Here is a 23,013-nt window from a genome sequence, read left to right as displayed (position 1 = left end):
GAAGCCCACGTAGGCTAATCTGTTGAAAGGATTCCTTACACACCACTGAAGGGGTCAGTTAAATGAGAGATCCACTTGTGCTTTCTGAAGCTTTTGTTTTCCTTTTTCATTTATCGGAGCTATTTGAAATAATTGGACTTTCCAGCCTGAAGTATTTTTTCATTCGCATTGTTTGCCTGGGCCTTATCCTGAGATAGAGGATATAAAAGCCCATTGCTAGTCTCATAAAACACCGGAAGGGCTCCTAATAGAATAAGAGTATGTAAATATCGCAATGCAGTTTTGAAGGTCAAGACCCGAGCTCCAAAGTAGAGAGGTTTGTGATCATTTTCTTCAAATAAATTCCCCTGGAGTGGTTGGGTAGAGATGGGGGCAAATCTATGCTTAGAAACAGAAATTATGTCTACTTGATGCATTTAAAGGGTTGTTGACTCTTATGAAAATCTCAAAGTATATCTTGGCATAAAAATACCCTGTAGTTGGGGTTTTTTTCTTGCTGTGGTCAATTCAACTCAATAAACATGTATTAAGCCCCTGCTGTGTGCAAGAGACCATGAGGAAAGACTGCAAAGCAGAATACTATAGGTTTGTCAGTCAATACCTAATGCCACTGCGGTTAGTAAGCCCTTCATTCACTACTCCTTTTATTAGCCGATAAATTGGGAGGGATCAGTATTCTTAAGGATAAATATTAGATATTTGTTCTTTGGAAACTTTGAATTCTAGACAAAGATTGAAAACCTGACACCTCTGTTATGCCATAAATGTTGTTGACTTACTAACTCCATTCCCTGGGTCATTCTCCTTTCTGCCCCCCCCCCCAGGGCATTTCAGGCCCAGCCAATTGTGAAATGGCCAGTCGATACATAATTTGTCCTGGGTGTTGTCGATCAGAATCAAAAAAACCCAACAACAACAACAAAAAGAAATAGAAAACCTCAAGAAATGATCCAAGAAATCCAGGCTGGGTCTTTGAGTTAGAAAAGGGGCCAGCAGCTGTAATTGGCCACTTGCTGTGTAGAAGCCTGAAAACACTCTGGGAGCATTTAAAATATTCATTTGGGGGTGCTCCTACTTAGTCATTGCCTTGGAATTCTCACTAAACAGAACTCTGACTGTGGATAATGAGCTATTATAACACCAATTACAGTAAGAACTCTGTGAAATAGATGGCGGGATAATATCTCATCCTGTCCTGTCCGAGGCTATCTTATCTTAGGCCATCTTAATACTTGCTTTTGCTTAACATTTGAAAATGTAGACCACGTTCTTCTAAGATATTTAACTCCATACTTACAGGAGATTGGGTCATTTGTGGCAACTTCCCCATGTTGTAGATAGATAAAAGCCTTCTGAGCTTCCTTGAGTCGGGCCAATTAATCAGAAGCAAACTTCTGGAAGGCAGGGGCAGTTTTTCCATTCCATTCTTTATCCCCATCTTACAGGCTTTTTTTCCCCCTTGACACTTAGGATTTCCTTGATTAAGAACTCCCAGTGATAAAACTCCCTTTTTAAAAGAAAAGGGGTACCTGCTTTCCAGTTTATAGTCCTAGAGGTTTGCCTGGGGGGGTGGGCACTGAAAGGTTAAATTCTTTGCCCAAGGTCATACAGCCAGTACCTATATGTCACAGGCAGTCCGACCTGAACTCAGGTCTTCCTGACTCTCTCTATTAAATGAGGCTGCCTTGGACTTAGTAGACATTTAATAAATGTGAAGTGTTTTAGGCTTTTTTTGGCATGAAGTTGTTATCTAGCCTTCCCTTCACTCCCTTTCTCACCCCACCTTTCCTTAACTATTAACACATTTAGAAATGTTTACCATTCTGGGTAGTTGGACTGCTCAAGAGGTTGGCATTTAATATATAGCATAATAACCATGGGATCTCTTGTCAGTTCTTCCATCTGCTGGACTCCACTGCCTCTCTGTAAGCAATCTAAAGGCAATTCCATTTTCATTCCAGTCAGTTGGCATCAGCTGAGCATGAATTCTTCTCTTTCATAGTTGATTGGGTGGTTGTGTCATCCACAGCCATTCAGAGAAACAGGTTTAAAAGGTGCCACATACATCTTGGAAGCCCCCAAAAAGGAAGAGGTGAGAGGGAATTCTGTGTGGATGGCTGTGAAAATCAATCAATAAACATTTATTAAGTGCCTGCTGTTGCCAGGCACTGTGCTAAGTGCTGGAGACATCTGGATGAAGACATCTGGAATATTAATCATTTTTTCAGGAAAGGGGAAGTCAAAGCCCTCATGCTAAATTACTGTCATTCACCTCTGTGGAAACAAAGGAAAAACAGCAGTGTTCGGCTGCCATGACTTCTTAAAACCATTTTAAGAGTTCTGTTGTTTGTTTGTTTGTTAAACAGTCTTAGGTTTCAGATTATGATGTGCCCTTGTGACAATCTATACTGTTTACAGCTGTTGAAGGTAGCTATGTCTTTCCACTGCATGCTGGGTGGGCACTTTCACAATAGTATACACTCATGAGACAGAAACACACATACCCCTAAACACATTTTATGGTTGGACAAATTGGGACACGGAATGGTTGGTCCACAAAACTGGGAGACTGAGATTAGCCTCCTTAAGTAAGTGGAGGGGAATTCACTTTGGGAATTGGGCAGTTACAAACTGAGCCTATTTTAAAAGCTTAATAGGTTTTTAAAAATGTGATTTGGGCCCCAGAGAGGGTCCAAAGAACACTCTGTAAAGAGGTCATGTCAACAAGCGTTTAAATAGACCATAGACCACACCTACTCTGTTGTCCAGTGGTACTAGGAGCCCTCCACTCTTTTTTTTCCTGAAATAGATCAGTTTTGTTGTAGAAGGTACTTCCACGGTGTCTGGCACATGGTAGACCCTTAGTAAATACTTGTCTATTAGTTGGTAGTCTTCAACTGAACATTTTTGAAGCATTCACTAGTGGCTCAATGCTGTCCTAGGTCTCTAGGGATTCAATTAAAAACAAAAAATAAGCTCTACCATTGAGTTGGGGTACAAAATGTATATAGATCAGCACATAGAAGCTAACTTCAAGAGAGAGCAATTTGTCTGACTTTCATCATGTTCTATAGTCTGAAGATTTTGGTATGACCTTTGTAAGGTTGAGAGGGCTCGTAAAATATGGGAAGAAGCATGTAATTAAGTACCTGCTATGTGCTAGGCACTGAACAAAACGCTTTACTAATATTGTCTCATTTGGGAAGGGAGAATGTCTAAGTGGCGATGGATGAAACCAAGAGTGATACAATTTTAAATATGAAAGCAGCCTTTCCTTATCTCATCCTCTCTCCTTTCCTCACCTTCCCTCCTCTGCCCGCCATGACGTTGGGGCATTTAACTATTCATGCATTTTCAAACGTTTACTCTCTTCTCGAGGAGATCGCCTCTCTTTTAGACTAGTACGATGGAAAGAGTGCTGGATTTGGACATGGAGAGTCTGGGTTCAAATCCCTTCTTTGACACTACCTGGGTGTCAAGTTGCCCAACTTCTTGGGGCCCCAGTTCCCTCATCTGGAAAATAAGGACTTTGGACTTGGATTATCTCTAAGGCCCCTTCCCACTCTAAATCTACGATCATAGGAGTCTTGAGTGCTATCCGTTTGTACCAAGCAGTGCCCATGGAGGTCCCTTGTATACTTATGACATAAATAGGGTAGGAGGTAAGATAAAGAAAGAGAGTGAGAGGGAAGGAGGAGAAGGGGAGAGATACAGGAAAAAGAGTTGGAAAAAAGTAGGGAAGTGTGGATGGTGGGCACCATTGGCGTGCCACCAATGTTGCCAAAAGGCGCTGTTTGGTCACTTTCCCAGGGATTGCTCTTGGTTTAATATGTAACTCCCCCAAACAAAACGAAAGAAAACAAACTAAAGATTCTCGATCCCTCTGCCCTGCCAGTTTATCAAGAAATGTGTTTTCCAACCTTTCCTCTTGAATACTCCAATACTCAACATTTAAATGGATCTCATTAGTGGTGTGGTCAATCCAATGTAGCTGAGATATATCCAGACCACTCCATCCATTCGCCTTAGACTCACCTGAAAAAGAAAGTAAAATCTGCATGTTTTGTCCTTGGATGGAATTCTGCTCATCCTGGAAATAGTTCCCATGCCAGGCAGACCAATCAGCCGCTGCTGGTTTCAGAGGGGCAGAGCAAGTATGCAGTTCATACTATGCCCAAATGGCTATAAAACTGTGCATACCCTTTGATCCAGCAAGACCACTTCTAGGTCTGTATCCCAAAGAGATGATAAAAAAGGGAAAAGGATCCACATGTACAAAAATTATTTATAGCAGCTCTGTATGTGGTGGCAAAGAATTGGAAATTGAGGGGATGCCCATCGCTTGGGGAATGGCTGGACAACTTGTGGTATATGAATGTAATGGAATACTATTGTACTATAAGAAATGATGAGCAGGCAAATTTCAGAAAAACCTAGACTTATGTAAACTGATGCCGAGTGAAGTGAGCAGAACCAGAGAACATTGTACATAATAACAGCAACATTGTTCGATGATCAACTATGATAGACTTAGCTCTTCTCAACTATACAATGATCCAAGACAATTCTAAAAGACTTATAATGGGAAATGCTATCCACATCCGGAGAAAGAACTATGGAGTCTGAATGCAGATCAAAGCATATTATTTTGACTTTGGTTTTTTTGTTTTTTCTTTGTCATGTTTTTTTTCCCTTTTGTTCTAATTCTTTCACAACATGACTAATGTGGAAATATGTTTAACATGATTGTACACGTATAACCTATAACAGATTGTTTGCTGTCTCAGGGAAGGAGGAGGGGAAGGAGGGAGAGAAAAAATTTGGAACTCAAAATCTTACAAAAATGAATGTTGAAAACTATCTTTACATGTAATTGGAAAAAACAGAATACTATCAAGTGCAAAAAGAGGAAGATATGGACTAGTTCAAAATGTTATAAAATTGTGTGTGTGTGTGTGTGTGTATAATTAAGATTTTTCTTTAAAGACTTGAATTGAGAGTTCCAACTACCAAAAAACCGTGTGAAGTTTCATTTGCAAAAGCAAAATGGCACATCTGAAACATTTTTTACTTGATTTGATGATAATAATACAATCACTCAGAAGATAAAGGTCAGAAAAAGAACTATCACTCTGGTTCCATTCAAGTTTTTAGTTTGTATAGGTCCTGGTCAAATCTCATGGCCAGATGGTTTGCCTAAACTACCGTTACCCTCAACCATGTTTCACTGTGAAATTATTTTCTGATTATTATTCATACATAGGTAATTACTTTATGTTTCATTAGGAGAGTTTTACTTTTTAGTTAGCTTTTGACTAAGCTTTGAAAAGTCAACTAATTCATGACAAATAGTTCTTTGTAAACTCTATTACTCATCCTATTTCTTTTCATTTGTTGAATTTATTCAAATCTGTATTGTCTGCTATACCTCCATGTACGACCAGAATTTTTTCATCAGAGTGCCAGTTGGAATCCAGGTATAAATGTCTTCCAGAGAGTGCAAAAGTTTTGCACCGTATTGCTAGAAATAAGCAGTTTGAGTACATTTAAAAAAATATGCTGTTCACAAATCACACTCATCCTTTCTAGGGAGCCAGTGGACGAGGTGCTACAGATCCCGCCATCCCTGCTGACATGTGGTGGCTGCCAGCAAAACATAGGGGACCGATACTTCTTAAAGGCCATCGATCAGTACTGGCATGAGGACTGCCTCAGCTGTGACCTTTGCGGGTGCCGCCTGGGGGAAGTGGGGCGTCGCTTGTACTACAAGCTGGGCCGGAAGCTCTGCAGGAGAGACTATCTCAGGTAAGGCTCTGTGGCCTGGGGGGCCAATTCTTCTTTTTCCTCCTCCTCTTTCTCCTCTTTCTCCTCCTCCTCCTCCTGAGATTCCCCCAGTAGGCAGCCAGGGCCTTCAGTGAACTTGTACCTTTCTCTAGCATCCAATCACCTGGATCCTTTTGTGTGCTAATGATAAAGTCCATCTGCCCAGTCTGATCCCCAAAAGTCAAATACAAGAAGAAGGCTTAAAAACGCTTCGTGTTTAGGTAGCAAGTTGATGTCACAGAAGTTCATTTTACTTGACATATCTCTTCCATCTGACCCTCAGGAGGCTGGCACAAGGGAGGCAGATAGAACAGTAAACTTGCAGTAACCAGATGTGGGTTCGAATCCCACTTCAACCCCTTGTGGCTATGGCAAGTCTCTGAGCCTCAGTTTACTCATCTGTAAAATGAGGCTGATAGTAACTGGCACTTTCATGTCTCAAATGAGGTAATATACGTACAGTGCTTTGCAAACCTTAAAGATCTATATAAATGTCCCTGATGGTGCTGATATCGCAGGGGAATAATATTAATATCATAAGTTTAGAGAAAGAAGGTATCTTCAGAGTCCATGAATTTGGATGGAAAAAAACCAAACCATCCTTCTTTTCACTAACCTTTAGGTTTCCTTTGCAGTCCTCTGCATTTTAGAGCCCTGAGTTGGGTTTGTTTGCTTGTTTTTTTTTTTAAAGAAAGACATTCTGAAAAGGCTTTACCAAGGGCCCCCCCCCACTAAAGGTTAAAAAGCCCTGGGGCAGCTAGGTGGTGCAGTGGATAGAGCACAGGCCCTGAAGTCAGGAGTACCTGAGTTCAAATCCAGCCTCAGAGCAAACACTTGACACTTACTAGCTGTGTGACCCTGGGCAAGTCACTTAACCCCAATTGCCAAAAAAAAAGAAAAGGTTAAAAAGCCCTGCCCTAACTGACTTGCCCAGGGTCACACAGCCAGTAAAGAGTCCTGTTTTTAAACATATATTAAAAAAAGATAAATGACTACAAAGGAAATCGAAAGTTAGTGAAAATAAAGATGTTATTTTTTTCCCATTCAGGTTTACAGACCCCCTGAAATCTGTCCATAGACCCACTGGGGTCCATGGACCCCGAGTTAAGAACCATTGTTTCTTATTACCCAGTCAGCTAGGTGGGGCAGTTGTCAAGAAGACCTGAGTTTAAACCCTACCTCAGGTACTCACTAGCTGGGTGGCCCTGGGCCAATTGCTTTTTCTCTTTCAGCCTTAGTTTTTTAATCTGTAAATTGGGGATAATAATAGCATCTACTTCACAAAGGTGCTGTGAGTGTCGGTTGAGAAAACAAATGTAAAGCACTTTGTAAACCTGAAAGCTCTATATAAATGCTGTCATTATTATTATTATTATTATTTTGTCTTCCTGGTTCTGTTAACTTCACCTTGCATCAGTTCGCATAAGTTTTCTCATCCTTCACCATATTCACCAACGATCATTTATTAAGCCCCTATTATGTATGTGTAAAGTACTTTGGGAGGTAATTTAAAGATGAAATGAAAAATGAACCCTACCCTACATAAGCTTACATCCCATTAGGGTTGAGATCCTAAAAGCCCTATAGTCAGTTTGCCAGGTCATTGATGGAAGTAAAAATGGAAATCATTCCCATTGGGGTCCCTGATTTCATTTCTGTTCAATTGTCTGGATCTTAAGTGATTCTTATAGAGAGAGGTCAGAAGGTCCAATTCCCCCACTCCCACCCCTGGTTCTATGATTTTGTATGATTCTCTAAAATAAACCCAGTGCTGTTTATGTTATGAGGTTTCTTATTTTCTATTTTGAAAAATGAGAGGAAAAACAGGCTATGAGATCCCAAAGTTAATTAACTCGTGTCTCAGTGACATGAAATAATTCCCCCCCCCATTTTTCCAGGTAACACGTTAATTAACTATGTGTTAGTTCAGGCTTTTCTAGCCATCATTTAATATTGAAATTATCATCATTAAAATGAGCAACTGAGAGCTTTAGCAGAGCCATTGCCTGACAGAGGCAAGAGAAACTATTTAATTTTCCTTCTGAGATGATAATAGAGCCATAGACTGTCGAGCTTGGGTTTTGCTTTATGGACCCAGCAGTGGGTTTGGTTAAAGGAAACATCTAGAAAATGACAAAATGATCACTTGGGAATAGCCTTGGCCATCCTTTCCTTTAAGACGGACATTCTGAACCTGGAGAGATTTCAAAGGGTTCATGAACTTGGACAGGAAAAAGAAAACTATATCTATTTTCACTAACTTCTAACTCAAAGTTAGCATTGAAAATTTTTTTTTAAGAAAACCCTCATTGTGAGAAGAGGTCTGTAGGCTTCTCCAGACTGCCAAAGGGGTTTCGACACACAAAAAGTTAAGAGCCTTTTCTGTAGAGGAAACCTGTCCCTGAAACAATGCTAATTTGCAGCAGGATCTAGACAAGTGGAGGCAGTGTGGTACATTGGAAAGAACCCTGGCTCTGGAGTCAAAGGACCTGTGTTTAAATCCTACCTTTTAAACTTACTACCTTTGTGACCTTGGGCAAGTCACTTTCTCTCTGGGCCTCAGTTTCCCCATCTGTAAAATAATTGAGTTGGATTAGATGTCCTCCAAGGTTCCTTCCACGTTTTGTCTATAAGCCTAAATCGCTTCCCTTCCATAGGCCTAAGTAAAATGAGGAGGTTAGATTACGTGACCTCCAAAGTCCCTCTCATCTCCAGAGCTAGCCTCCTATAAACTCTTCTTCATGTGAAACATCCGCTGGAATTTAAGGCAGAACTTTAGAAATAGCTCCAACAGCTGCCATGGCCTGTACTCACTCCTTGCCATGGTTTTCCCTTCCTAATACCAATTGAGCCCAGTCCCGGGGCAGGGGGTGGGGGGTGGGGTACAGGAGCAGCTGCCCTTCTTCACACCCCCTCCCCCAGATCGATTTCTCCTAAGGCACTTAGTGGGATGTTTTGGGATGAATGAATGAATGGACAACAAAGCTCCTGATGCCAGAGGCTGACTAACTCTCGTTTCAAGTTTTTAGCCCTGGCACAAAGGGATTTGATTATTGTTACCTGTTGAAATCTGCCCCTAAACTTCTTGAGTAACTCTTCACTCACCCTCAAGTGTTTGAGGCTCCAGTCAGATGGGGACAACTGTGTCTTTGTGCTGTCACTGTGGCCCAAGCTAGATGGCTTGAGATGTCCAACAGTGCCTCCTTCCATTCTTGGCATTAGGACTAAGGCAAGCCAGTTCCTTCTTCTGGCCAACTGACATAGTTCTTCCTCCCAGATCAGCACAGTTGCTATGAGGTGGTTTTCTCATTGCCGTGGGAGAGCGCCTAATGAACATTGAGGTGCAGGTGCCAACCTGAGGGGGGACTGGTCCAGAACATTGAGGCCTTTGCTTAACAACATACTTCATGGATTTTGTTAATTTTTGCCAGGATGCTTTCTGCACTTTAGGCTTAAACAGAACCAGTTCAATCCCTCTTCCATATGACAATCCTTCAGATACTTAAATATAACTCACCTTCTCTCTCCCTTTACCCCCACTTCTACTCAAGTCTTCTCTTGGTCCAAGCTAAACCTCCCCAGTTCATATGGCATGAATTCAAGGCCCTTTACTACCATGGATGCCCTCTGGGCACTTTTCAGCCTATTCATGTCCTTCCTAAAATGGAGTACCCAGAGGGACGATGGAGCTAATTTTATTCCTGTAAGTTGAACCTCTCAACGAAGCCTTATTAAAAGTCATTCAGCAAGACGGTGATGGAGTTGGGGACACAACTAAGATTTCTTGATTAAGAAGCCGATATAGGTCAGGTCCCATGGCAATGAATTCCAAGGAAACTCTTGGATCCTCTACTCTCATTGAATAGGTTAGTGACACTTTGAGAAAAACAGATTGCCAGATGTTAAAACAAGGGAGCACTTATTTGCTTAACCACAACATCTTTGCTTTACAAAGAGATTCATCGCAGAGGAGCAGTCCATTAGTGAACTCCTCCAAGACCTATAAACCTGGTAGAATGTACTCCTTGAAGGTGGCACTGTTTTTGTTTTTGTATCACCAATTACATAGGCAAGTCAAGTCAAGAAGAGTCAACAAGTCTTTGTTAGGAGCTGACTATGTGTCGGGCATTGTGCTAAGTGCTATAGATACAAAGAAAGGCAATGAGCTTACCGTCTAATGGGGGCCTTGGACCTAGAAGCCACTTGAATGAATGTTGAATTGGAATTATAATTAGGTTTGTAAAATAATTGGTTTACTTACATCTGCTTCTTGTGAGCAGGGCCTATTATTTGCTGTTCAGTTGTGTCTGACTCTTTGTGACCCCATTCAGGGTTTTCTTGGCAAAGATACTGGAGTGGCTTTCCATTTCCTTCTCCAGTTCATTTTACAGATAAGGAGACTGAGGCAAACAGGGTTAAAGTGACCTGCCTAGGATCATACAGCTAGTAAGTGTCTGAGGCTGGATTTGAACTAATGAAAATGAGTCTTCCTGGGCAGCTAGGTGGCGCAGTGGAGGCAGCACTGGCCCTGGAGTCAGGAAGACCTGAGTTCGAATCCGGCCTCAGACACTTGACACTAGCTTAAGTCATTTGATCCCAACTGCCAGAAAAGAAAGAAAAGAAAATGAGTCTTCCTGACTCCAAACTCAGTACTTTATTCAGTATGCCACCTAGCTGCCCCTGGCACATATTAGGCACTTAATAAATGCTTATTGACTTGACTGCATGGTTACCAGGATATGGTTGAAAGGAGCAATGGGTTCAAATCCTGGTACTCCTGCTTTCTACCTTTGTAATCTTAGGCTTCTGGTTGTTTAACTTGTGTGTCTTAGTTTTCTCATCTATAAAATGGGAGGAATATAAAGATGATCTCTGAGGTTTCTTCCAGCTCTACATCCTATTGTATAAAGTGAGTCAAACCCAAATTGGAATTTTGTTACATTGGCTTGAAATAAGTGACGCTTTCATCACAGTGGAATCTGACCTGCAGATGTATAGCTTCATTTAAATGTCCAAGGAGATATTTCCACTGGAACTTCCTGGCAAGGAAGAATGGACATTAGATCTCCCAATCTTCCACATCATTTGGAAAGCTGATGTTTTTTTCCACACTTCTGTCTAAACAAACCTGATTAACTGGAGCTGGTTTTTTCTGTTGAATTTCTTTTTATTCCCCACCAGAATTAGGTGACTCTCGAGTTGAGTTTAGTGATTTGTGAAATGACCCAAGGCCAATCTTGCCCTCTGATAAAATACAATCTTAGACATCCTTCCGCACCAACTCCTGCCTAAAATTATTTCCCCTACCCACTATTGCAGGTTAGAGATTTATTCCTTTGGGTTGAACATTTCTCTCTTTTTCTAATGCAAACACCCCTGAGTGAATGAGGGTGGAAATATTTATATTTCTATAGTGCTTTAAAGTTTACATTCCTTCATTTGATCTGTAACAACCCTATGGATATTTATTATTCCCACTTTACAGATAAGGAGATTAAGGCTTAGGACAACTCCTAAGTGTCAGGGGCCACATTCAGACCAGCTCTCTCCTTACTCCCAAGTTCACCTTCTTTTCCCACTGTATCAAGCTGCCTCTCTCTCTCTCTCTCTCATTACCATATTAAATCTCTGACATCTTAGTATGAACCAAGAATCCACCAATCATCTCCTGAAAGAGATTCCAAAATGAAAACTCCCAGGAATACTATAGTCAAATTCCAGAGCTCCTGGGTCAAGAAGAAATTATTGCAAGCAGCCATCCTGGTATGAACCAGCATAGCAAATGTTTTCCTCCAGGGTGGAGAGGCCTGGGACAATATATGAGGATGCTCACTGGGTAACAGAGAGCTGAAAGGGAGAGGAGACAGAGGGCTTCGTAACAATTTCCTAGACTCTCTAATTTTGTTATGATGACCCTGTGTGAAGGAAAGGTAACCTCCGTATTTCTAAGAAAAATCGGTCACCCTTGGGAAGCTCTTCACAATGACTAGCCCAGTAGGATTCTCCCAAGCTGCTCTGAGAAGATTGCCCTGACCCATCCCCAAGCCTTTATTATCCCAGGGTTTCTTTTGCCTCCTTAACACTTTGTTATTATGTGTTTGGGGGCTCTTCCCTCCTTCCCTCAGGCTTTTTGGCCAAGACGGCCTCTGCGCTTCCTGTGACAAGCGGATCCGGGCCTACGAGATGACCATGCGTGTGAAGGAGAAAGTGTACCACCTGGAGTGTTTCAAGTGTGCGGCCTGTCAGAAGCACTTTTGTGTTGGCGACAGGTATCTCCTGGTCAACTCAGACATAGTGTGCGAACAGGACATCTACGAATGGACCAAAATCAACGGCGTGATCTAGGCAAGAGGCCAGAGTCTCTGGCCGGCGCTTTGCTGATGACACAAACCGACAGTCTCGATAGGAAGGGGACGGGGAGGGGGGCCGCTGAGCTATGCACTCTGGGTAATAGGGGTGGGGTGGGGTAGCTTCTTTAGGGATGGAACCATAGGCCCTTATCAGGCAGCCCAGCATAGCATCAGAGTGAGCTGCATGGGAGCAAGGAACGCAGATTTAAACATGCTGACTCTTAGAATTTCTAGCGGAAGTCTACTGGTAATAACTGACATTATTAGCTGAGGTGTGGGGAGGTTGGGTGGGGGGCAGATAATGGGATCTTATACCTGCAGATAGTGAGTTATCTGTATAAAAAGTTGTCCTGACTTTGACACTTGCAAATGAGAAACGTGCAATTGGTTGCTTATGTTTCTTCCCTGGGGCTTTTCCAGTGACCCCGTTTAGATCCCTGTTCTTCACACTGGGGGAGGACGAAGGAAGAAAAGAGTGGCCATCCCTTTTCTTGGCCATTTTCCCAAGGCCTTAAGCTTTGGACGTATGGGAAACGCATTTGCATGGGGACATGTTTCAGTTGGGAATGTTCATTGCAACTTTTAACCACAACCCTTCCCTAAATATAGATAAAATGCTGGTGAACCACTGTTTTTAGACACCTCTGTTCAAGGTGAAGGATTTCACAGATTGTTTCTATACAAATGTAAATCTAAGCAGAGTTGTTCAACTATTTTATTATCTTAGATTATATCGATAAAGTATTTGTTGTGTGTAGTAAAACCCTGCAGATTTAATAAAAATGACAGACTGAGACGCTGCGTCATTTCTTCAGATGATATCTTAGTTTGAAGTAACAGTTCAATTCCATGTCATTTATTAGCCGAACCCAGGTCTTTCTAGATTGCCACACCACAGCTACTTCTCACAAAATACAGTTATCCCTTCCACGTTGCAACTTTTCCTATCGCATTTTTGAAATATGGCAGATTGGCATAAGAAATTAGATGGGAATTTTTGGGGGAGTTTTGCAGAAGCCACAGACCACACACAAAGGCCAGCAGATGACACAAAAAGTTTAGAAACTCAGAAGTACATAAAATCTAGGTATTATATAATATCAACCGAAATTTTACAGCAAGGTACTGTAAACGCCCCATAAAAGAAAATGAAAAAATTCAGACTTCTTCTCTGGTAAAAAGGGAGGGTCAAAAAATTTTACACAGATTTTTCCAGATCGCAGGGGCACTACACTTCTGACTCCTGCAATGTGGAAGAAATAATCATATATACAACTTGGAGGGGAGGAGGGTTTGGGAATCAAGGGCATTCTGCCATTCATATTTGCATACTTTGCAATATAGAGAAAGTTGGAAAGTGAACATGGCAGAATGGAAATAACACTTGGACTGGGCACCAGGAGACCTCAGTTTGAGTCCCAGCTCTGCCAGTAATAACCTGTGTGTCCTCTGGCAGATGACTTAATTTTTCAAGGCCTGGAAATCCTCATCAGCCACATTTGGCATCAGAATCAGAAAGACCTGGGTTCAAATCCCGCTTCTGACATGTACATACTGGTTGTGTGACCACGGATAATAAAAGTAAACATTCATAAAGTGCTTATGGTGCCAGGCATAGTGCTAAGTACAGGGGAAAGCAAAAAAAAAAAAAGACAAAAACAAGAAACCAACTTTGCCTTCAAGGAGTTCCCATTCTAATGGACAAGGCAGCTCTAAGGCAGAGTGGCATCAGGGTGAAGTGGGAAGAAGGCTGGGTTTGGCTTTAAATCCCAACTTTGCCTCCAGTGTGACTGGACAATCATTTAATTACTCTGGCCCTCAGTTTGCTCATCTATAAAATGGGGTGAGATTAGATGACCTCTCTGGTCCTTCTAGTTCTTAGTCTGTAATCCTATGAAGTTCCAGATGGATAGAGGGAATTGTACACACTGATGAAACCACAGGTCTGGACCCTCAGGAAAGAATGAACAAAAAACAAGAAAATAAACAAATGTCTTATTTGGTCCATTCCACTGGGACTTTCTCTTCCCATCAGAGTCTAGGCCAAGCAGACACATACCTATATTGTTAGCAATCACATAACAGGTCAACATTTAGCTCAAAGGGATGTAGTTTAATTAAATTGTTATTGTTAGGTGTTTATTATTGTCCTTGTATTGTAGAAAACATCTAAAAAAGCCAAAATCACTGCCCTTGGGAGCCAGTAACCTCGAAAGGACACAACTATATAAAATAAGGTTTCCTTTGGGAGGGAAGGTAATTACCCAGTTTGAAATGTGGCAAAGATGCTGAGTTTGACACTTCGATTTTCAGAGACAGGGATCTCGGAGTATTTTATTACAAGTGCTTAAAAGGACTTTAGTCGGAAGACTCATAAAGCAAGACACCTTCAGAGATGTTGACTGTGTAGCCTTTCACCTCAGGGCCTGGACAGTGCCCGTGGACTGATCCAGAGTGCCCCCTGCTGACCACTCATTCTGGCCTCTAGAGGGAGGACCTTGGTACCCTCCCTACAAGGCTGATTTCTTTCATAAGGTTATTGTTGGGAGGTAAGGAAGAATTTACATGCTTAATCACCAAAAAAAGAAAAATTAAATAAGCAACTTGTAAGGTACCAGTGTGATAAATGAACTATGAAATGCCGCCTTGAAAACTCCCAACCTCAACCAAGCTACTGATTAATCTTTTTCTCCGCAGGCAGAATAATTAGACAGCCAGGACTCTCTTAGTCTGCAAAATGCCGAAAATGGCCAGGAAGTTTGATGGTACAACGTGGCCTATTTAAAACAAAACTAATTTTCATGCATTCTGGCTCCCCAGAGAGGTGTATGCATATGGGGGATGGGAGAGACGGGAGGGTTAAATTGGCCCTTTCTCAAGTTAGGAAGGCAATCCATTAGGAGCAGTCTAATAGAGAGCACAACTCTGTTGAAGATAGAGATTGATTGTTGAATAATTATATATGGCATAGGTAGAGCTTGCTAAGTGCAGGCAAGTGTTTTAACAATTTCTCAGTTGTGCTGGGGCCATCTCAACAACTGGTTTGTGTGCCATCAACTGGAACAATTATATGCTGGTTAGATCCCACCACCTGCTTATTATTGAATTTTTTTTTATGAAGACATAGCCCAGATTAATTGCTGAAAAACATCAGCACGTGAAGATGCAGGTTACATGATGGTTGAAAACCTACAATTGAGTCTCCTATCACCCATGTGACCTTGGGCAAATGACCTTGCCGCTCTCTGCCTCAGTTTCCTCATCTGTGAAGTAGAGGTAATAGCACTTAACCACCCAGCATTGTTGTGAGGCTCAAATGAGATATTTGTAAAGTACTGTGCAAACCTTAAAGTGCTCTATAAATGTTAGATGCCATTATTACTATTACCTATGTCCTTGAACAATCCACTTCATCTATTTGGCCTTCAGTTTTTTGTAAAATGAGAGAGACTGGATTAGATGAATTAGGCTCCACACAGTTAGTGTTAAATATATATATATGTGTGTGTGTGTGTGTGTGTGTGTGTGTATGTGTGTGTATATATATATTTGTGTGTATATATGTGTATATATATGCATGTATGTGTGTGTGTGTGTGTGTGTGTGTGTATAACAATTTCCTCAACTGTAAAATGAGGGTAACAACACTTACCTTCCAGGATTGTTATAAAAACTGAATGAGATAGTATTTGCAAAGTGCTCAGTACAGTGCCTGGCACACAGTAATATTAATAATTAATAAACAATTTTCCTTCCCTTCCCAATATGACAAACTGCTTGATGTAGTACAGTGGTTGATTCTTAAATTTTTTTTTTTTTGCTCAAAGTACAGTTGGTTTTTTGTAGCTTTGCCATCAGAGAGGTGGGAGACTAGGGAATGTGAGTATGATTGCAAGTATGTGCTCCATACAATGCCTAGGTATAAGGAATAGAGTGATGGAGTTGAAGAAGATCTGGGTTCTAGTCCTGCCTCAGGCATTCCCTAGCTTTGATGACCCTGGGCTAGTCAATTAATCTCCTTGACCCTCAATTTCCTCATCTGTAAGATGAGAATTAGAATTAGAACAGCTGCTTTACACAGTCCTTCACAGATTTAGGACTGGAAGGGATTTGAGTGGTCATCTAGTCCAATCCCAAAAGAAAAATGACTTACTCAGGGTCACACAGGAATAAATTGCAGAGCTAAGATTGAATTCAGGGCACCTAACTCCAAATCAAACGCTTCTTCCATCGTATTATGCTTTTCAAGAGGTCAAAAGGTGGTTGGTGATGTAGGATTAGAGCTCAAGAGAGATTAGACCTTTCGTTTGGGAATCATCTGCATAGAGATGATAATTGAACCCGTGGGAGCTGAGGAGATCATCAAGTAAGGTAGTTAGAGGGAGAAGAGGAGGGGAGAGGATAGAGGAGAGGAAAGGAGAGGAGGGGAGAGGAGGAGAGGAGGGGAGGAGAGGGGAGAAGGGATAGGAAGGAAGGGAAGGAGAGAAGAGGAGAAGAGAGGAGAGGATGGAGGAGAGGAGGGGAGAAAAGGGGAGAAGGGAAGGGAGAAGGGAAGGAAAGGGAAAAGGGAAGGGAAGGGAAGGGAAGGGAGAAGGGAAGGGAAGGGAAGGGAAGGGAGAAGGGAAGGGAAGGGAAGGGAAGGGAAGGGAGAAGGGAAGGGGAGGGAAGGGAGAAGGGAAGGGGAGGGAAGGGAGAAGGGAAGGGAAGGGAAGGGAGAAGGGAAGGGAAGGGAAGGGAAGAGAGGAGAGGAGAGGAGAGGAGAGGAGAGGAGAGGAGAGGAGAGGAAGAGGAGAGGAGAGGAGAGGAGAGGAGAGGAAGAGGAGAGGAGAGGAGAGGAGAGGAGAGGAGAGAGGAGAGGAGAGGAGAGGAGAGGAGAGGAGAGGAGAGGAGAGCAGAGCAGAGCCCAGGATAGACCTTTGACCTCCAATCTTACATCATCAAATGCCAGTTGGACACTTTGAACTGGATGTCCCATAGATATCTCAAACTCAACATGTCCAAAGAAGAATTCATTCTCTTCCCCCAACAGTTCTCTGTTACCCAGGCACGAAACCTCAGTAACATTCTCAACTCCATGCTCACATGCATCCCCACACAGCCACTCACACAGCTGCCATCTTTATCAAGTGCAGGCTCTTATCACTTCACACCTGGACTACTGCAATAGCTTTCTGGCTGGTCTTTTGACTCAGTTTCTCCTCACTCCAGTCCATCCTTCAAAGTGATCTTCCTAAAGCACAGGTCTGTGTTGCACCACTCTATGCAACAAACTCCAGAGTCCTTTCCAGAATTAGATATAAAATCTATTTGTCTTTGAAAACCCTTCATGAGGGGCAGTTAGGTGGTGCAGTGGATAAAACACTGGCCCTGAAGACGTTAGGACCTGAGTTCAAATCTAGCCTCAGACCCTTAGTAGCTGTGTGACACTGGGCAAGTCACTTAACCCTGATTGCCTCAAAAAAATAAAAATAAAACCCTTCATAACTTGACCCTTTCTTATCTTTCCAGTCTTACCCATTTGCCTTCGTTCTGTTTCTAACACTTTGATACATCATCTCCCAGTTCCGTTCCTGGAATGCTCTCTCTCCTCATCTCTACTTCCTGGCTGCTCCCAAGACTCAGCTGCTTCCTTTTAAGATGACCTCCAATCTCCTCTGCAGTGCTTCTTGTTTGCACATAGTCATTTGTACAATTAGAATGTGAACTCCCTGAGGGCAGGGACTGTCTTTGGCCTCCTTTTGTATCCACAGTGTTTAATGGTTGTTGACTGACTGACAGACCCATAGTTATGGAAGTGACCTGAATCCAGCAAAGTAGACTGAGAAAGTGTAGTCAGAGAGTTTGAAAGAAAACCAGGACACAATAGTGTCCAGATAACCTTAGAAGGAGGGAATATCCAAAAGGGGAAGGTGTTCCAAAGTGTCAAAAGTCAAGAGAGGTCAAGAAAAATAAGGCCTGAGGAAAAGGTGTTTAGATTTGACAATGAAGTGATCACCCTCCCCTAGCAGAATGGGCAGGTAAGAAAAATCTGCTCCTGGGGCAGCTAGATGGTACAGTGGATAGAGCTCTGGCCTTGGAGGCAGGAGGACTTGAGCTTCAAATCCAGCCTCAGACACTTGGCACTTACTAGCTGTGAGACTCTGGGCAAGTCACTTAACCCTGATTGCCTCACCAAAAAAAAAAAAGAAAATTCTACTCCAATGGCCATGAAGGTGGCTGAAGTTGTGGCATTTCTCTAATCAGTAGTGATTTAGAGCATGTCTCATGTGACTGTAGATAGCTTTGATTTCTTCTTCGGGGAAACTGCCTGTTCATATCCTTTGACCATTTATCAATTAGGGAATGGCTCCTATTTTTTTTTTAATAAATTTCACTCAGTTCTCTAACTACTTGACAAATGAGGCCTTTGCTCTAAAGTTTCCCCCAGTTTCTTGCTTCCTTTCTAATTTCAGCTGTATTATTTGTTTTTTTGTGCAAAAATTTCTTAATTTCATGTAATCAAAATTATCCATTCTGCCTCATATGATCCTATCTATTGTTTCATCATAAACTCTTCCCTAATCCCATAGATCTGACAGGTAAATTATTCCATGCTCCTCTTATTTGCTTATGACATTACTCTTTAGGCCTAAATCATGTACCCATTTTGACCTTATCCTGACATACAGTATAAGATATTAGTCGATGCCTAATTTCTGCCAGAAGGCTTTCTAGTTTTCCCAGAAGTTTTTCTTGAAGAGTGAGTTCTTGCCCCAAAAGCCTTGATCTTTAGGTTTATCAGACATTAGATTACTGTGGCCATTTACTTCTGTATTTTATGTACCTAATCTATTCCACTGGTCAACAACTCTCTTTCTTATGCAGCACCAAATTGTTTTGATAATTACCACTTTGGAATGTAATTTGAAATCTGATACTGCTAAACTGTCTTCCTTCACCTTTTTTTTCCATTGATTCCCTTGATATTCTTTTTTTTTTTTTCTGGTGAGTCAGTTGGGGTTAAGTGACTTGCCCAGAGTCACACAGCTAGTGAGTGTTATGTGTCTGAGGTCATATTTGAACTCAGGTCCTCCTGACTCCAGGGTCGGTGCTCTATCCACTGCGCCACCTAGCTACCACCAGTTCCCTTGATATTCTTGACCTTTTGTTCTTCCGGATGAATTTTGTTGCTATTTTTCTTGCTCTATAAAATAATTCTTTAGTAGTTTGATTGGTATGATACTAAGTAAATTAATTTAGGTAGAATTGTCATTTTTATTATATTGGCTCAGGCTACTCATGAGCAATTAATATTTCTCCAATTGTTTAGATCTGTCTTTGTGTGAAAAGTGTTTTGTAATTGTATTTATATAGTTCCTTTGTGTATCTTGAAAAGTGGACTCCCAAGTACTTTATATTGTCTGCAGTTATTTTAAATGGAATTTCTCTTTCTATCTTTTCCTACTGGGTTTTGTTGGTATTCTATACAAATGCTGATAATTTATGTGGGTTTGTTTTATGTCCTGTGATTTTACTAAAGCTGTTAATTATGTCAACTAGTTTTTTTTAGTTGATTCTCTGGGATTTTCTAAGTATACCATCGTATCATCCACAATGATTGTTTTGTTTCCTTGTTCCCTATTCTTATGCCTCCAATTTTGGGGGGCTTTATTGCTATAGCTAGCATTTCTAACACAATATTGATTAATAACAATGGTAATAATAGACATCCTTATTTCACTCCTGATCTTATTGGGAAGGCTTCTAGCTTATCACCATTACCAATTATAGTTGCTTTTGGTTTTAGATAGGTACTACTTATTTCGAGGAAAGCTCCATTTATTCCTATTCTTTCTAGTGGTTTTATAGGAATGAATGTTGTATTTTGTCAGAAGCTTTTTCTGCATCACATGATTTTTGGGTTGTTTTTGTTATTGATATGGTCATTTATACTTATAGTTTTCCTAATATTTAACCAGCCCTGAAATCCTGGCATAAATCCCACCTTGTCATAGTGTATGATATTTGTGAAATATTGCTGGAGTCTTCTAGGATTTTATTTTCAGCGTTTGCATTGATATTCATTAGGGAAATTATTCCATAGTTTTCTTTGTCTGTTTTTGCTCTCCCCAGTTTAGGTATCAAAACCATATTTGTGTCATAGAAGGAATTTAGTAGGACTCTTTCTTTACCTGTTTTTTCAAATGGTTTATATAGTACTGGAATTAATTGTTCTTTAAATGTTTGTAGATTTCACTAGTAAATCTGTCTGATCCTGGGGATTTTTTTCTTAGGGAGTTCTGACTGGTAGATTCTTTCAAGTTCCATTTTGCTTTCTGGTTCTAAGACATTTTGGCAGTTTTGTTTTAAGATTTTTTTGAAATATGTTGCCTAGACTCTTTAGGGGCGGGGGGAAAGGGGGTTGTAGCTTTCAAATAGCCTAGTAATTCTTAATTTTTTCCTCCTTGGATTGTTTTCCAGGTCAGTTGTTTTTGCTATGAGATACCTTATATTTTCTTCTATTTTTTTTCAGTCTTTTGACTTTGTTTTAATATTTCTCTTCTCATGGAGTCATTAGCTTCATTTGGTCAACAGGGAATTTTTTGCTTGGCAAAGGTTTTGTACTTCTTGTGCTAAGCTACTAATTCCCATTCCAATTCTTTCTTCCATAGCTCTTATTCCTTTTCTAAATTTTCCTCTAGCTCTCTCATTTTATTTTTAAAAACATTTGAGACTTTTAAAAACTCTTCTTTCATTTTTTCCCCACTTGGCCACACTCCGTCGTATTTCTCCATCATGCCCCCAAGAACTTCATCATCATCTTGCAAGATCACATCATTTCTGGAACTGGCACCTCCTCACCTTCTGCCCCTTTGGCCCCTCCCTCCCTCTGATTGGATGATGCAGAGTGGAAAGGCTCCTCCCAGAACTTCTACTTAAGGAAGGCACCTAGGATATCTATCTTTTCATTTTATCTCTCTCTTCACCTTTTCATTCCATCCCACTGAACTTCCTTGGATTTCTCCATCACGTCCCTGTCCTCTTTCCATCTTTTTCAGCTTGCTTTTGTGTGTTTCTTCCCATAATAGGTTACAGGCTCCTTGAAGGCAAGAATTATTGAATTTGTATCTCCAGTACTTAGCACATTGCCTTGAATATCATAGGCACTTAATACGTGTTTATTGGCTGACTGAGATCTCTTCCATAAATTCTAATTTAATTAATACCCAACTATTAATTTCCCTTGAGGTTTTGCTTGTAGATGTTTTGGAATCATTGTCTTCTGAGGCAGCTTGGGTGACCTACAGTCAAGAAGACCTGAGTTCAAATCTGGTCTCAGATACTCACCAGCTATGTGACCCTGGGCGAGTCACTCAACCTTAGTTTGCCTCAGTTTCCTCAACAGTAAAACAGGGAAAATAACAGCACCTACCTCTCAGGGTTGTTGTGGGGATCAGATGAGATAATACTTGTACTGCCTAAGATAATACTTGCATAAAGCACTTAGCTTGGTGCTTAGGACATAGTAGGTGCTATATAAATGTTTACTCCCTTCTATCCCTTCTGAGTTTGTGTCTTGAGAATCCCTGTGGCCATAATAGTTTTTTATGGATGGTGGATTCTTTTTCTGTTTGTTCACTTCCTAATTTTGATCTCTAGGCTAGGGCCAGGCTCTGTCCACTTCCAGAGGAAACATGTGGCCTTGTCCTGTTGTTACTTTCTTGGGGTAATGAGTGCTATCTTATTCCAGGATCAGGTCAGGCTGGACACCGGCAGGCTTTCAGTTCTCCCAAAGTGGTCTGATCGAAGGCAAAGTCTGACTACTGTTCCCCCTGATCTGAGCTCTGCAAGTTCCTGATCTGGGTCTGAGTTAGAGCAACAGACCCTTGGAGTTTCAGGAGCTGCTGCTGCCCTCAATCACTATTGGCTAGATAGAAAACTTTGCTGGTTCAGAGGGTGAGAACTGAAGGTTTCCCTAAAATCTGGGACTCTTGCCCTGGTTATCCTTCTATATACAGGCTTCAAACTGGTCTGGAGGCTAGAACAGAGACCCTACTCCACTCCTGGGGGTCTGAGCCACACAGCCTAGGGCCTGTGACCACTTTTTACTGTGGAATGCCATCCTTGGGGTCAGTCAGTTCTTCAGTCTCCCTGGATCTGTGACCTGGGACTGGGTAGTGAGTGGCAGAGCTACCAGCTGTCACTTACTCCTTTTTTCCACACGTTTAGGATCCTTAGTGTTGGATCTGAGACGCCCATCTTGATCTGGTGTAGAGCCTTCCCTGCAGTAGGATGCTCCCGTGCTCCTAGTCAAAGCCCTTCCCCAGTATCAGTAGACCTCTCTGTCTGTCTCCCTCTGCCAACCTGGGCTAGAAAAATGACTCAGTGTGATTTTTATTCTTTGATTTCCCTATCAGGATTTGATCTGTTGAATTTTCTAGACCTGATTGGAGTTGTTTTTTGGGGGGTGGGGAGAGGGGGAACTTCATCTCACTTCTTCCTGTTAACTCTGCCATCTTAGCTTTAGTGAGAAAGAAGACTTTTCCATATTATTTAGAGCTGGGAAGACTCTAAAGATCACCTCATATAACCCTTACTTTTTGTTTTTCTGATAGATCTGTGGTCTCAGGTGAATGTTCCCCTGGTGATGTAAATCACAACCTATTGAAGCCAAATTTTGCATGAATAAGATGCCAAAGGGGAAAAGCTTAAAGTTAGTATTCTCTGACTTTAAGTTAATATTGGGGTTTTTGCTGAAAATTTCTCTCCAGAGAACAGTCCTCAAGGTGCATGGCAAATGAGGCTACCACAAAATCAGGGAGGTCTAATGAGATAATAATTGCTGGTACTTGAAAATCCC

General features: G+C 41.4%; 1 protein-coding gene across 2 annotated transcripts in view; it reads left to right on the top strand.

The window, feature by feature from the left end:
• The window catches only part of LMO2 (LIM domain only 2), a 165,987-nt gene extending 153,020 nt beyond the window's left edge, over nucleotides 1–12,967 (top strand). For both annotated transcript variants that reach the window (XM_078148766.1, XM_020963949.2), the window contains exons 2-3: nucleotides 5,590–5,805; nucleotides 11,949–12,967. In XM_078148766.1, coding sequence (XP_078004892.1) covers nucleotides 5,590–5,805; nucleotides 11,949–12,168 — 436 coding nt within the window. In that variant the 3' untranslated portion in view covers nucleotides 12,169–12,967. The remainder of the gene's footprint in view (nucleotides 1–5,589; nucleotides 5,806–11,948) is intronic.
• Nucleotides 12,968–23,013: the final 10,046 nt, after the last annotated feature.

The sequence above is a fragment of the Phascolarctos cinereus genome, unplaced genomic scaffold (assembly GCF_003287225.1).
Source record: "Phascolarctos cinereus isolate Bilbo 61053 unplaced genomic scaffold, phaCin_HiC Scaffold_9;HRSCAF=440, whole genome shotgun sequence".
Classification (NCBI taxonomy): domain Eukaryota; kingdom Metazoa; phylum Chordata; class Mammalia; order Diprotodontia; family Phascolarctidae; genus Phascolarctos; species Phascolarctos cinereus.
Note: the sequence above shows the minus strand (reverse complement) of the source record. Positions and strands in the feature narration are given on the sequence as shown.